This window comes from Hippopotamus amphibius, chromosome 13 (genome assembly GCF_030028045.1).
Source record: "Hippopotamus amphibius kiboko isolate mHipAmp2 chromosome 13, mHipAmp2.hap2, whole genome shotgun sequence".
NCBI lineage: Eukaryota > Metazoa > Chordata > Mammalia > Artiodactyla > Hippopotamidae > Hippopotamus > Hippopotamus amphibius.
The window spans coordinates 65,534,957-65,550,122 of record NC_080198.1 but is presented as its reverse complement, the minus strand read 5'-3'; the positions used below and the strand labels follow the sequence as shown (position 1 = coordinate 65,550,122).

At 34.5% G+C, this 15,166-nt stretch overlaps 1 protein-coding gene across 5 annotated transcripts in view; it reads left to right on the top strand.

Annotated features, from left to right (window-relative positions):
* Positions 1 to 15,166, top strand: part of AFG2A (AFG2 AAA ATPase homolog A) — a 330,295-nt gene that overhangs the window by 38,342 nt on the left and 276,787 nt on the right. For all 5 annotated transcript variants that reach the window (XM_057705717.1, XM_057705716.1, XM_057705721.1 and 2 more), the window contains one exon: positions 8,606 to 8,760. In XM_057705717.1, coding sequence (XP_057561700.1) covers positions 8,606 to 8,760 — 155 coding nt within the window. The remainder of the gene's footprint in view (positions 1 to 8,605; positions 8,761 to 15,166) is intronic.

The following is a 15,166-nucleotide window of genomic DNA, read 5'->3' as shown; positions in this document are numbered from 1 at the left end:
GTGTCTGGCCTTACATTTAGGTCTTTAATCCATTTGGAGTTTATTTTTGTGTATGGTATTAGGAAGTGTTCTAATTTCATTCTTTGACATGTTAGCTGTCCACGTTTCCCAGCACCACTTATTGAAGAGGCTGTCTTTTTTCCATTATATGTTCTTGCCTCCTTTGTCAAAGATAGCGTGCCCATATGTGTGTGGGTTTATCTCTGGTCTCTCTGTTCTGTTCCATTGATCTATATTTCTGTTTTTGTGCCAGTATCATACTGTCTTGATCACTGTAGCTGTGTAGTATAGTTTGAAGTCAGGGAGCCTGATTCCTCCAGCTCCGTCTTTTCTTCTCAAGATTGCTTTGGCTATTTGGGGTCTTTTGCATTTCCATAGAAATCGTAAAATTTCTTGTTCTAGTTCTTTGAAAAATGCCATTGGTAATTTGATAGGGATTGTGTTGAATATGTAAATTGCTTTGGGTAGTACAGTCATTTTCACAATGTTGATTCTTCCAATCCAGGAACATGGTATGTCCCTCCGTTTGTATTGTCTTTGATTTTGAGAAAGCTTATTCTCATTTAGCAAAAATATACAGCTGACATTTTGATTGTGGTCACATTTACAATATATAGATTATTTTGAATATAGTCGATGTTTTTGTGGTATTGTCATCCCATTCAGGAACATGGCATGTCTCCCTTTTGTTCATATTTTTCTCTGTTAGAATGGTCTCCATAGAGGTCTTATGTTCTTAGTTAGGTTAATTCCTAGATAAACTTTGTCATTTTTGTTACTATTATGAATGGTATCCTTTTTTCTTATTATATTTTAAAATTGCTTTTCCTAAAATGTATGTGTAGTTTTGCTCTCACTTTTCTTGTTGTGGAAAAAGCTTATATTGATTATTTTTTGCACACTGTCAACCTTGCTTATCTCTTATAATTCTAATAGTTTTCTTTTGGCTTTTCTGGGTAAATGATTGTCATATGCAAATAATGGCAGTTTTATTTCTTTCCATCCTTTTCGCACTTTCTCAGTCTCATTTTTTTCTATTCTTAATTGCCAAGGCCTCCACAATTGAATTATCCAGTAGTAGTGATAGTGGTGTCCTTGTCTTCTTGACAGCTTTGAAGAGAATGTATATAAAATTTTTATATCAAGTGTAATATTTGCTAAAATTGCCTGGAATATAATCTTAAATACACTTTGCTAAGAGTATTTTGAATTAGGTTTATCATTATAAATGAGTGTTGAATCTTATCAAATATTTTTTCTGCATTAGTAAAAATAATTATATAATTATTCTCAGTAATGTGGTAAATTAGGTTTTTTGATGAACTGGCCTTTCATTTCTGAGGATAAATTCTATTTGATTGTGAAATAAATTTTTAATGCACTGTTAGGTTTAGTCAGCTAATATTCTATTTAGAACTTTTGTCCCATGTCTACAAGTGAAAAGCATTTTTTTGCTTGTTCATATTTGGTTTTGGAGTCAAGGTTATATTAGCCTCCTAAAATGTTTAGGTAGTTTTGCTCTCACTTATAAAAACCTCAGTGCATATATAATGGGGAGAAAAGGATACTTCTTAAAAATTCCGTAGGATTGTTATTTGTGTCATGATCCAGTTAGGAGATAGAACCTGTATCAGTCATTTTTACAGAGAGAATTTACTATGAAGAATTGATAACAAATTATAAAATTATTAACTAAAAAGCTATTACTACCCCTAAAGCTAGGGAAACAAAAGGAGGAGTTTGGGATTTCTAAAATCTAGAACTCAGGCCTCTGAAGAACAGCCTGATATTTTGAAGGCTGGCTCAGACCGCTGAGAATGTGGCACTGGTACGTTGGTGCTGATGTCTCTTAGGGTTTGCTAGAGTGATGGCCACAAGAATAGCAGACAGATAGGAAGCCCATAGAAGTAAAGAGTGAGTCCCTTCTTTCTTCTTCATCTGCAGTCTCTCTCTAGAGCATTGCTCTAGCATTGGTACAGCCTACCATGGAGCCAAAAAGTTGTTTGCAGCGTCGCAGCCCCAGTATCACAAAGGCAAGTTTAGAAGTGTGGTTTTGGAGCTGAAAGTCAATAATTTAGTAACTGGTACAATTGAATACTACGTTACATGCTCATATAATCTGTATGTGAGCTACAAAAGAAATTATATAAGGAAGTAAATGTTTAGAATGTAGCAAAAACTGTTTTAAATTTTCTCTAAGAGGGAATTATAGGAAATACATTTATCGGGAAACAAGAGTGGTTAAAAATAAATGCATTCAACTCAGATAGTTGGAAAAGGGCAACACAGTAAACCCAAACATAAGGGAAATTTAAAATGTAAGAGTAGAGTCAGTAGACTTGCGAACAAAACAACAAAATAAAGTTTAAAATAATCTCATTCTTTGACAAGATTTTTAAGATTACAGAGTCAGACCAAGCTCCATTCAGGAAACAGAACCACACTAGTGGAAGTATTTGGTGAAAGAGAAAAGTAGATGTAAATAAAATATAGAATGGAGGAAATATTGACATGCTAGAGATCAAAGAAACAAATGTTCATTCTGGATGTTAAAAAACCCTGTCTGCAGAAGAATAATGTGGAGATATATGCCTGTGGCTTACCTGTTAATTTCCTTGCAGCCTCATGATTAACTTTACTTTAACTATACTTAATTTAAATATGTATGTTAACGTTTTTAGTATAACCATTAAATAGAGTGTATAATTTTAAAACTAATAGAAGGCAAAATGGAATATGAAAAGAACGAAAGATTGAGTCTCAAAGAAAGCAATAAAAGGAAGTGGTAGATATTAGAATGTAGCCCTGTTAACATTAGACAAAGTAATTTTAATGCAAAAACCACTCCTGAAGATAAGGATGACTACTGTATGTTGATAAAACATTCAGTTCATTGGGAAGCTATAACTGTTTTAAACCTGATGCACTTGACAGGGAAGCTTTGAAACATAAAACAAAAATCTCTAACTACAAGGAGAAATGAACAGAACAACCATTTTAGTGAGTTTTAACACATCTCTGTCAATCGTTGAGGATAGACAAAGTTTGAAGAATACTATCAACAAACTTGATCTAATGAATATGTATTTGGAACACTGAACCAGCAAAACACATATTAAAACACATAGGGAATGTTTATCAGTTTGCCATTCGAAAAATTCATTTCATACAGACCTTGTTTTCTAAGTTAAAAATCAGTCGAAAACCTTCACAGTTTGGAAATTAGAAAATATCAAATAACTCATTGGCCGAATTGTAATATGCCGATAAAAAATTATTTGGAATTGAATGATCAAAGTCTGTAGTATACAGCTAAAGCAATTCTTACAGGGAAATTTACAACCTGAAATTCTTATGCTAGAAATTAAGAAAGGTTGAGAATTAAAAAGCTTTGCATTATTATTAAAAAATAATAAGCCCTAAAAACCAGAAGGGTTTAATAAAGATTAGACAGAATGAATGGAAGAAGAAAAAAATTATGAGAAAGAAGTAGAATGCTTTTATGTGCTATTTCAAACTAATTGGCCTCCCCTCCCTCCTATCTCTGCATGATTATTGTGAGCTCTGGAGTTATCACAGCCTCTGCTCAGCTTCTCTTGTTGATCCCAGTACTTCATGAGAAGCTATTCTCAGGCATATCTTTTACTTAAAGAATAGTTCTTGGCTTTATTGGCGAGGGGAGGCAAAACTATTCCTGCAGCTTTTCTCGAGGCCCCAACTATTTAGACCATGGTGATTTCCACTACTCATGTCTCCAGTTTGCTGATCCTTTCTTCTGTACCATGTAATCTACTGTTGATTCCTTGTAGCATATCTTTTATTTTAGTTATTGTATTCTTTTTTTAAGTGAAGTATAGTTGATTTATAATACAGTATTGTGTTAATATCAGGTGTATAGCATAATGATTCAGTATTTTTGCAGTTTATATTCCATTATATGTTATTACAAGATAATGGGTGTACTTTCCTGTGCTGTATGGTAAATAGTTGTTGCTTGTCTAGTTTGTATATAGTAGTTTGTATCTATTAATCCCATACCCCTAATATGTCCCACCTCACTTCTCTCTGCCCTTTGGTAACCACAGGTTTGTTTTCTGTGTCTGAGTCTCATTCTGTTTTGTTTATTCATTCATTTGTATTATTTTTTAGGTTCCATATGTAAGTGATGTCATATAGTATTTGTCTTTTTCTGTCTGAGCTGTTTCACTATGCATAGTATTCTCTAGGTCCATCCATGTTGATGCAAATGGCAGTATTTCATTCTTTTTTATGGTAGAATAATATTCCTCTGTGTATGTGTGTGTGTGTGTGTGTGAACACATATATATTCTTCGATTTGTATGAGCTGTTTGTATATTTTGGATTTTGTCAGTTATTATAGTCTTTACCTCTGTTTTCTTCATTATGTTTTCTCTCTGTTAAAATTTTCACTGTGTTCATCCATTCTATTCCTGAGTTCATTGAGTATCTTTATGATTATTACTTTGAACTCTATTGAATAGATTGCTTATCTCCCCTTTGTTTAGTCCTTTTTCTGAGGTTTTGTCTTGTTCCTTTATTTGGAGCATATTCCTCTGTCTCCTCATTTTGCAAATTTTACTGTGTTTTTTTCTGTGTGTTGGGTAGATCAGTTATGTTGGCTGATTTTGGAGAAGTGGCCTTTTGTAGGTGACGGTCTATGGGGCCCAGTGGCCCACTCCCTTGTGGTCACTAGAGCTGTATGCTCTAGGGTGTGACCCCTATGTGGGCTGCATAGGTCCTTCTGCTTTGTGAGGCTGACTGCTGTTGGTGCATGCAGAAGACACAGTTGTTTTTTTTTTCTTTATTGAAGTATTGTTGATTTACAGTGTTGTGTTAGTTTTTGCTGTACAGCAAAGTGATTCAGTTATACACTCATATATATATTCTTTTTTTAAAAAAAATTCGATTATGGCTTATCGTAGGATATCGAACATAGTTCTCTGTGCCACACAGTAGGACTTTGCTGCTTATCCATTCCATATACAGTATGTCCCCACGTATGAATGAATTCCATTCCAAGAGTGTGTTCATAAGTCTAATTTGTTCATAAGTCCAACAAAGTTAGCCTAGGTACCCAGCTAACACAGTTGGCTGTATAATACTGTACTATTTAATAGGTTTATAATACTTTTCACACAAATAATACATAAAAAAAAAAACACACAAAAAGTAAACATTCTTAATCTTACAGTACAGTACCTTGAAAAGTACAGGAGTACAGTACAACACTTGGCATACAGGGGCTGCCATCGAGTGAACAGGCAAGAAAAGTTGCTGACTGGAGGAGGAAGAGGAGGTGGGAGACGGTAGAGCTGAAGGATCATCAGCAATAGGAGATGGAGGGCAAGCTGCAATTTCTCTCACGCCTGACATTGATGGCACAGGTTCTTGTTCCTTGCTGGATTCAATTTTTGTCTACCCTCTTACGAAATGATCCAGTGATGTCTGGGTAGTAGCTCCTTTTTTCTCATCATAAATGACATGGTAGCACTGGATTACTTTCTGAACGGCTGCTGCAACCTTCATGTACTGTTCTATGTTTGGGTTCTGTGCCTCAAAAACTAACAGTGCCTCCTCAAATAAAGAAAATCCCCTTGCCATTTCCTGCATTGTAAATTTCTTCGGTTCTTCAGTTACTACTTGTTCCTCTTGTTGCTCCACTCTCTCAATTATTTTCACTTTTGTTTCTGTCATTATCACTTGGTGCTTCTTAGCAGTACCAGTTACATCACCGCTGCTTTTACGTGTGCTTCTAGACTTGAAATAAAGATACTGTACTGCTGTACTCTATACAGTACTGTACAGTAAAGTACACAAAATTACAGCCACTCGTGGGAACTAACGTGATTGGACATGCAAACACATGTTTGTATCTTTGAAAGTTTGCAACTTGAAAGTTTGTATGTAGGGGACAGACTTACTGTATAAAAGCCTACATCTGCTAACCCCAAATTCCCACTCCATCCCTCCCCTTACCTCCTCCCCCTTGGCAACCACCAGTCTGTTCTCTGTTTCCATGATTCTGTTTCTGTTTCATAGATAAGTTCAGTTGTGTCATATTTTAGATTCCACATGTAAGTGAGATCATATGGTATTTGTCTTTCTCTTTCTGATTTACTGGGAGAAAGGGCAGTTCCCAACTCAGCTGGCTGCCAGTCCCTGCCTCATGAGTGCCTGCTGCCCTTTCTCAAGTGAAAATAATTGGTCTCCTTTATTGTCCCACTTTATGCCTTGTGACATAAATGTGGGAAAATTATTAGACCACTTACTTTGTTTCAGTTTCTAGTATATCAGTACTGGTAAGAGTAAGGTATCTGGTCTAAATTAGAAATATTGACATGTATTGCCAGATAGCCATTTGGGATGTGAAGAAGCATTAGATTATTTTGGTCTTCTGATCACTTCCATTTATGTAAGTTTTTTTTTAGAACTGCTTTAGTTCTTTCAGGTCACCAAGGTGCTGTTTAATACAATACAGTGCCTTATTACTGAGGATTTATTTATTTAGTTTTTATGCTGTTGCGCCATTTAAAAGATATGTTAGGCAGTGAAGCAACCTAATTTAAAGTAAACTTTTAATTTCATGTTAAGAACTGCGAAGGGCTTGAGAATTTATCCTACTTGCAAGATAACAAGTTTTACAAGAGCTTTCAGAAGACACAATATACCTGGGTCAGAGTCAAAGGATAGACTATTACTTATAGGAACAGAAATAGCCAGAGCATCAGCATTTGCACCAGTTCCTGGAGGCTCACTTTTCACAGAGAAACACAAAGAGGTCTGGGTGGCATCTGAGTCCGTGTAAGGTGGCATTACAGGAGGAGAACCTTGAGCTTAGGGAACCTGAATCTTTTGTAGTGGGCAGTAAGCAAAATCTGCCCTTTGCTTGGAGGAATTCACTCTGACTTCCTGTATACAAACATCCTTGAAGAGATAGTAACAGAGGCAGTTAGTACTTCTGCTGGAAAGATAAGCAGAAATGTGAAAGGTGTGAAGAATTATCTTTCTATAATTTTGGAAGGCAGAAAACCAAATGGGTATTTGTAAGACTTAAATAAGTGACTTATAGATTTTAGATTGCAGAGTATGGCCTGAGAAATTTTCCCTAGAAAATGTGATCTTTTTACATATATCCTCAGTTTCTTCTTTCATAGCCTTTTTTGTAGTTAGCCTACTATCTAAGAGACCTCCATGAATATTAGACTCACAATGATAGTTTTCCTTGGGAAAGATTACTGTGGATCTATTTTCTGAGTGGTAGTGTAGTATTCACTGTTTTTCCTTAGTAGCCAAAGATACCCAAACCTCTGTTTGGGGGAGTTTGTGTTTGCCTTCCTTGTACCAATGCTTCTGTTTCAAAGTTCAAATAAATGAAAGAAGTAAAATGACAATTATGGTATCATTTTAATTTAGTGAAAATTTGCTGAGGCATAATATTTGAGACAAAAGACATTAAAAATGTTGGAGCTAGCTGGTGTCCCAGGGCAAGTGCAGTTATTCAGATGGGATTTCTGAGAGGTCTCTGAGACTAAATTCTTCAAAGTGGAACTTCATTGTGTAAATGAACATAAATATAGCACTTCATTACAAAAGACCTGCAGGCAAAAGAGCACATAGGGACTTTGCTGCCCTCTAGACTAGAGGTCTCTGTCACAGATCAAAGGGCTCTAAATCTGGCAACTTAAATGGGGGGATGGGTTGGGGCATTCAGCCCTGTCAGTGTTTAAACTCCAAGCAAATAGCAAAAACAAAGAACTTAACATCTGTAATTTTTTAGGTCAGCGTGATCTCTTTTAAGTCATTTTGCATCTCTTTAAATTTGATTTGGTTGATCATCTTTTTGGCTTTGTGGTATTTTACTATTCTGCTTCTGCTTCTCTATCTCTGCCTATTTAATTTTCTCTTTTTTCAAACCATTGTTTCTTCCTTTACTCCTCAAATGATCGACTTTCCTAAGGTTGAGACTTCTGCCCTCATTCTTTCATCCCTGATCTTTCTCTAGCTTCTCTTTTATAGATCTCTTCTACTCCTATAATATCAGATCTCGTGTATATACACGTAACTCTGAAGTTTGATTCTCTCTTGAATTCCAAAACCACATTTCCAACTGTCAGCTGAAACATTTCCTTCAAGATCTTCTGCCAGCACCTTACAAAACTTGTAGCTCTGGTTTGTACGTATTAATAAAAAGGGCAGGGCAAAAGTTATGTTACTGTTTTAATATTTTACTCTTCTCAAGAAATTCTCCAAACAAATTATTTTGACAAAGCTTTATGGTCTTTTTTGCAGATATTGTTTTATAAATTTTATTTCACATATGTATAATATGTCTTTTCATATTTCATATCAGTTTTTCATATTTTCACTGCCTAAACTAAGCATTTAGATTTTTGCCTTCATCGCCCATATTTTTCCATCTCTCTCCCCCCACCACCACTGTACACACACACACACATGCACAAGCACACAAAGTTTTAAATGTTATAATATGCATGAGGTTTGGAGTTTTTTGTTATTTTATTGGTAATGGTTTGGTGTATTTATGAGGTAGAAGATAAAGCCTGTATTACTTTTCTCTTTACAGGTCTTTATGCCTTGAGGAGAGTCTTGAGGAAACACCCTAACCTTCCTGACAGCAAGATGGCTGGGTTGGTGAAGATTACTCTTAAAGATTTCTTGCAGGGGTTGAATGACATCAGGCCCAGTGCCATGAGGGAGGTAGCAATTGATGTCCCAAATGTAAGTCATTTGTACCATGATGCTAGTCATACTGTTTGAATTAAACTCTGAAAGAAACTAAGACCCCAGGGAAACTACCTTTCTAAGCTAAACTTAAAAAAAAAAAAATTTTTTTTTAGTTGAAATTTTTATGGAGGTAATTGTAGATTCAATACAGTTGTAAGAAGTACTTTGGGGAGATCCTGTTTAACCAGTCCCCCCCAATGGTAACGTCTTGCAAAACTATAATACAGTATCATAAACAGAATATTGATAGAATCATCGATCTTTTTCAAACTTCTGCAGGTGTTGCTTGTACTCATTTATGTGTATATGTGTGTCTGTGTATTTAGTTCTGTGCAGTTCTATTACATGTAAAGGTTGGTGTATCCATCACCAGAATCGAGATACTGAGGAATTCCATTACCGCAACGATCCCTTGCTTTGCCATTTCATAACTACACCCACCTTGTTCCCGCATCCTTTTCTAAAATTGTGTCATTTCAGAAATGTTATAGAAATGGAATTATATAGTACACAGCTGTTTGGGATTAGTTTTTTTCCCGCTTAGTGTAATTCCCTGTGATTCATTCAAGTTGTTATTGTATCAATAGTTTGTTCCTTTCTTTTTCTGAGTGGTATTCCATGGTATAAGTGTATAGTAGTTTGTTTAACCATTCACCAGTTGAAGGACATCTGGGTTGTTTCCTGTTTGGAGCTATTATGAATAAAGCTGCTGTGAACATTTTTCTACAGGTTTTGTGTGAATATAAGTTTTCATTTCTCTGAAACAAATGCTCAAGAATAGTATAGTCACTGGGTTGTATGCTAATTCCATGTTTAGTTTTCCAAGAAAATGTCAACTGGGCTGTTTTTAGAACAAAACAATCTTCTAGTTATGATACTTTCTATGGATGATGTTTGATGTTTCCTTGGGTTCTTTTGCATATACTTCATCGTTGACTGTCTCTGCAGATGTTTCAGTCAGATCACCACAAGGGCAACAGAAGTTATCTTTTATGCATGGACCACCTGTTACGTCACCTGTGACACACGTAGGCCTGATATTTGGGGGGAAAATGAGCTTATAGTTTTCTTTGAATATATTAATATTTTTAGAAAATGAACATTGAAATAAGCATTGGCCGTGTGTCCTGCATTATATATATTGTAATATGTCAATATGTATTTTGAACTGTCAAAAGAGAGCTGTTATTTAAACTTATTTCACCATGGACCATGTGGAGCAGAGACTTTCTGCATTTGGCAGTGTGGTAGATTGCAAAAAATAACCACAAATTCTTCCCATCACTGTGTTTCCCCTTTTGCTCTGCAACCTTGTAGCTCCTACTGTAAAGGCTAGGGAGTCAAGTTTTCCATCCTTGAATCTGCACTTGGCCATGTAACTTGCTTTGGCCAGTAGAATATTAGCAGCCATAATGCAAGCAGGCTTGAAAGCGCTTAAGGGTTGCCTTCTCTTGCTGGTCTTTGACCTTGCATTAGCTTTTTGTAAGAAATCTGTACTAGCTTCCTGGAGGATGAGAGACTGTGTGGAACACAGATGAGCCCTCCTAGTTGAGATCCCTTCATTCTAGTCATCACCAATTGTCAGGTATGTGATGCCATGCTAGACAATCCCACCCCAAAGTTTGGACCAACCAGAAGAAACCACCCAGTTAACCCTCAAAATTGTCAGAAATAATAAATGTTTGTGCCACTGAATTTTATGGTCATTAGCAAAAGCTAAGTGAAGCAGGCACTGGTTAGCTTCTTATAGAACACAGCTGTTTTGTAAGTTTAAGCTGGGAAACAGTACCCTGGAGATAAGAACATTCCCAAGGACTAACATTCCCAAGTTTAGTCTGCTTAATGTGATTTTATATTCTTTTTGAAACATTTTCAAATTTACTACTGAAAGCTTAACTCTGGGGTTTTTCAAAAGCTCTGTTGCAGAACATGCTAATTTCATATGAATAATTTGACAAATGGAGTTATAGAATAAAGAATGATGATGTTTGGTTAGTAGAAACTTTCATTTATTTGGAACTTATGGTCCAAAGTTTGGGGTCATTGATTGGTATGAATACTTTTATTTGCAGTATTTATCTGTGTTTTATTGGGTACCATTACATAATGTAATGAATCAGGTAGATGCCTAATCATCAGGTGTCTCATGTGATAATTTCAGGGGATAGGGTTATAACCAACTGCACCACCCTAAAATATTTTAGTGATTAAAAAAGTTTAGGAACTAAAGAAACATACTGTAGGCTTTTAAACTTAAAGTTACTGCCAATGGAGAATGTGTTTAAACAGTGACTGTCCGCTCTTAGAATTGCTGAACTGTTTTATTCATCTCAGGAACTGGTACTACAACTGCATTTTTAGTTGGTCTAATGAAAGAGTTTTTCTTTATTTTCTTTTGATACAGTATTTACAATCCATGGTTGTGTGCCATTTTCCTTTTGGTGTTTTATTATTTGGTCTAAGGCCATGGTGTACTGTGATGTTACTCATGAGCTCTAGAGTGATTAGCCTTAGTCAGAGTACTTTCTTACATTGCTTTTCATGCTCACTTCAGATTGTAAAAATTTTCCTGTGAAGTCAACATTTCTATAATTGGATTCCTAAACTTCACTCTTCTGATTTCTGGCTATTACACCTACAAAAATATCTTCAAATTATTTCTGCAGAACGTTTAATACTTTGCTAGAGAAAACCTGTTTCAAGTAGCTAGTTAATTGCAGACATTTTTTTAATAGTAAATTGAGCATTCAACATCTTTTGAGAGAAGATTTTAGGATGTGAAATTAAATCTTCTAAATCACACGTGCTAAAGTTTGAAAAAAATGTCTTAAGGTGGGAATGATGCCAATTATAATATAATGCATTATTAATTTCAGGAGACAAGTGTTAGCTACTTACTTAAATGTAATGTTTCCTTTTTTTGAACTTTGTGAATTGGTGATTATACCATTTGGTGTATTAAAAGTCAAATGTATTTTATAATTAGTGATGAAAATCTAATATATTTCTTTATTGAGGAATCTAGAATCTTTGAATATGCTAATATGCATTGTGAATTTTCAGTTTTTCACCCAGAGATAACTGTTAATATTTTGTTATAGTTCCAATAGATTTTTTGGAATTTTATAGGTTTTTTTCTGTATATGTAGGTATTTTAATATAGTTAATTTTAGGGTATATATAGTTTTATATTCTGCTTTTTTCATTTAAAGTTACATGTTTATAGTAAAACATTTTACTCTATAATTTCTTGGTGAACATCTTTTTATTGACAGCATAATAGACTATTATGTTGATAAACTATAATTGCTTTTTCTTTCTTCCATTCTCAAATATTTAGGGTTTTTTCTCTCATATGGTTATAAACATATTTGTGTCCAAATCTTTGCGTTTTGAGTCCTAGAAGTGGAATTACCAGATTAAAATATGTGATTTTTAAAAGTTTGTGACAAATATCATTAAGTTCTTTTTTTTCCCCAGATAGGTTGTTCTAATTTTTAATCATGTGATGAAAATGTAAAATTGCAAAGAGCTTAAGCAAAATCTCATTTTATTCTCACTTTAGTCCTTTTATCTTTTTACTTGTCACTAGTTTATTTTCTTCACTGAAAATATTACAAGGAATAATACTGGATAAGTTTTAAATGAATAGAGATTTTAAAAAGAAAGTGAGAAATATCAGTTATATATCTTCTCCTCCCTGTAAAAATGTTAAATTTTTAGATAAAGGGTATATATCTTCTCCTCCCTATAAAAATGTTAAATTTTTAGATAAAGGGTATACCTGGATGGTTTTTTTAAATGGATTTTAAGTTTCATAAAGCAGAGGCTCTTACTTTTTATTTTTATCCTTAGTACTTAGCATAGGAATAGCACATAATAGATGTCCAATCAATATTTGTTGAATAAATGAGTGAATAACTATAATTTTCATGAAAAAACAGATGGCCAATTTCAGATATTTGAAAAATATTTTTAAAAGAGTATCTCATCCTTCTTCTGTACCAAAATACAATATAAGCCATTATTACACCCATGTAACATTTTTCATATTTTATAAAGCAACTGATTTCTTTAGTGAATTTTAACCCTGCTAGTGAATTTAACAGTTTTGGAATACAGATGCCTGTAATAGTGTTAAGCTCTCTACTCCAGAAGGATGTACAGTAATCCTTGATACTTTCTGCAGAACATGTTGCTTTATTGATCTACTATTAAAAATTCTCATTTTATTAAAGTAAACAAAGAAAAAAATACGGTGCTTTTAATATTGTATTTCTATATTATTGTTGCAGTAAGTCATTGTGTATGTCATAACAATCATCACTGATAAAAGGCATTCTTAACCAAATATATACAAATTAATTGACCGTCAAGTTTATGTAATTGATATATGCATCTTAACAGCCCCCCTCCTCCTGGCTTTCCCTGTTTTATTTTATGTAGTTTTAGGTTATCCCTTATTATTTGGAAATAATCCATATGTATACTTTTGATATTACCTTTGGATTGCAGTTTTCAGAATTTGGACCTTTGGTTTAGAATAAGCCAAAAGCCAATTAAAAAAATAGGACTCTACTTTCATGTGAACCCACTTTTGTAAAGTGAACTGCAACCAGTCTCAGGACTAACTGTGTAGCCCCAAACCCGTTTACACTCTTGGATCCAGGTTAAACATAGAGGTAGTTGGTGGTCAAATGGAGTGTCTACCAAATGTTATTAGTTAAACATTCTTCATTTACTCCCATTTTAAAAACTAGCAAACTTCCTAATTATATGAATAATCAAAAGGTTGTCTGTTTCACTAATTACGTATTCAGAATTTGCTGCTGTATTTTCATTTGGCTTTTTCAAGTGAGACAAGAACATCTTGAATTTCCTAAGATGTGCTCATTAGCATTACTTTTCTGGTGCAGAGATTTGAGTTAAATAGTTTAATTGACCATAATTACATTTCATTCTTCTTGTACTCTCAGGATAATTAGAAGGAATTTGAGTTTCTGTTTTTTAAAAACAGTACTGTATTCTATATTTTCTTTATTTCTTACAGACTCAAAGAATTGAGGGGATTCTGTGATGCCTTACTAAATAACAGATTGCTTTTTTTGGAATAGATAGTGCAACCTGTGGAAATTCTATTAATTCCATATTGGTTCCTGGCAGGGCTTTTGATTTGGTTTCTTTTGATTTTGCTTCTTGTTGTCTAGACAGACGAGTGTCTTCTATCACTCGCAAGGTCCCAGTCTTCCCTGCCAACTTCTCTTGTGCATTTTTATGGTGTTAAGTAATAACAGTTGAACAGGAATGCACATTTGCGAAAGTAGATTACTTTTAACCAGGAAATACTCTGTGCCAAAATCAAGATTGTAGTTTTAACATTATTAAATATTGTAGAAGTTTAACTCTTTCATTCCACTTTTGTTTTTATACCTTAACTTTTCTTAGGATTTAGTAGGAGGAGAAATGAGTGAAAGGATCACCAGTTTCTATTCTCAGCTCTGATCTTGGTTAACATTGATGAAATTGAACCACTTTTCCTTTCAGATTATTAGTAGAGAACTCTTAATTTGCAGTTTCTGATGGGTGTCTCCTTTTGAATCTATAAATAATGTTGAGGTTGTCCTAGAAGAATATGCCACGTTTGTATGTATAGTTGATCAGTACTCAATACAAGCACAGCTCATTTTGTTGTGTTTCACTTTATTGTGCTTCACAGATACTGGTGTTTTTGTTTTTGTTTTGTTTTTTTAAATTGAAGGTTTGTGGCAATCCTGTGATGAGCACGTCTAACAGAGCCATTATTCTAACAGCATTTTCTCACTTTGTGTCTCTGTATTACATTTTGGTAATTATTGCAATATTTCAGACTTTTTCATTATTATTATATTTTTATGGTAATCTTTGATGTTACTATTGTAATTGTTTTAGGGTGCCATGAACTGCACCCATATAAGATGATGAACTTAACCGATAATTGTTGTGTGTTCTGACTGCTCTACCGACCAGCTGTTCCCCTATCTTGCTCCCTCTCGTTGGGCCTCTGTATGCTCTGAGACACAACAGTATTGAAATTAGGCCAATTAATAACCCTGCAGTGGCCTCTGAGTGTTCAAGTGAAAGGAACAGATTGGTCTCTCACTTTCAAAAGCTAGAAATGATTAATCTTTCTGAGGAAGGCATGTCAAAAGCCAAGATAGGCCTTTAAAAGCTAGGGCTTTTGTGCCAGTTAGCCAAGTTGTGATTGCAAAGGAAAAGTTCTTGAAGGGAATTAAGTATCACTGCAGTGAACACATGAATGATGTGGAGAAAGTTTAAGTGGTCTACTACAACATTCCCTTAAGGCAAAGCCTAATCCAGAGCAAGGCCCAAACTCTCTTCAATTCTGTCAAGGATGGGATAG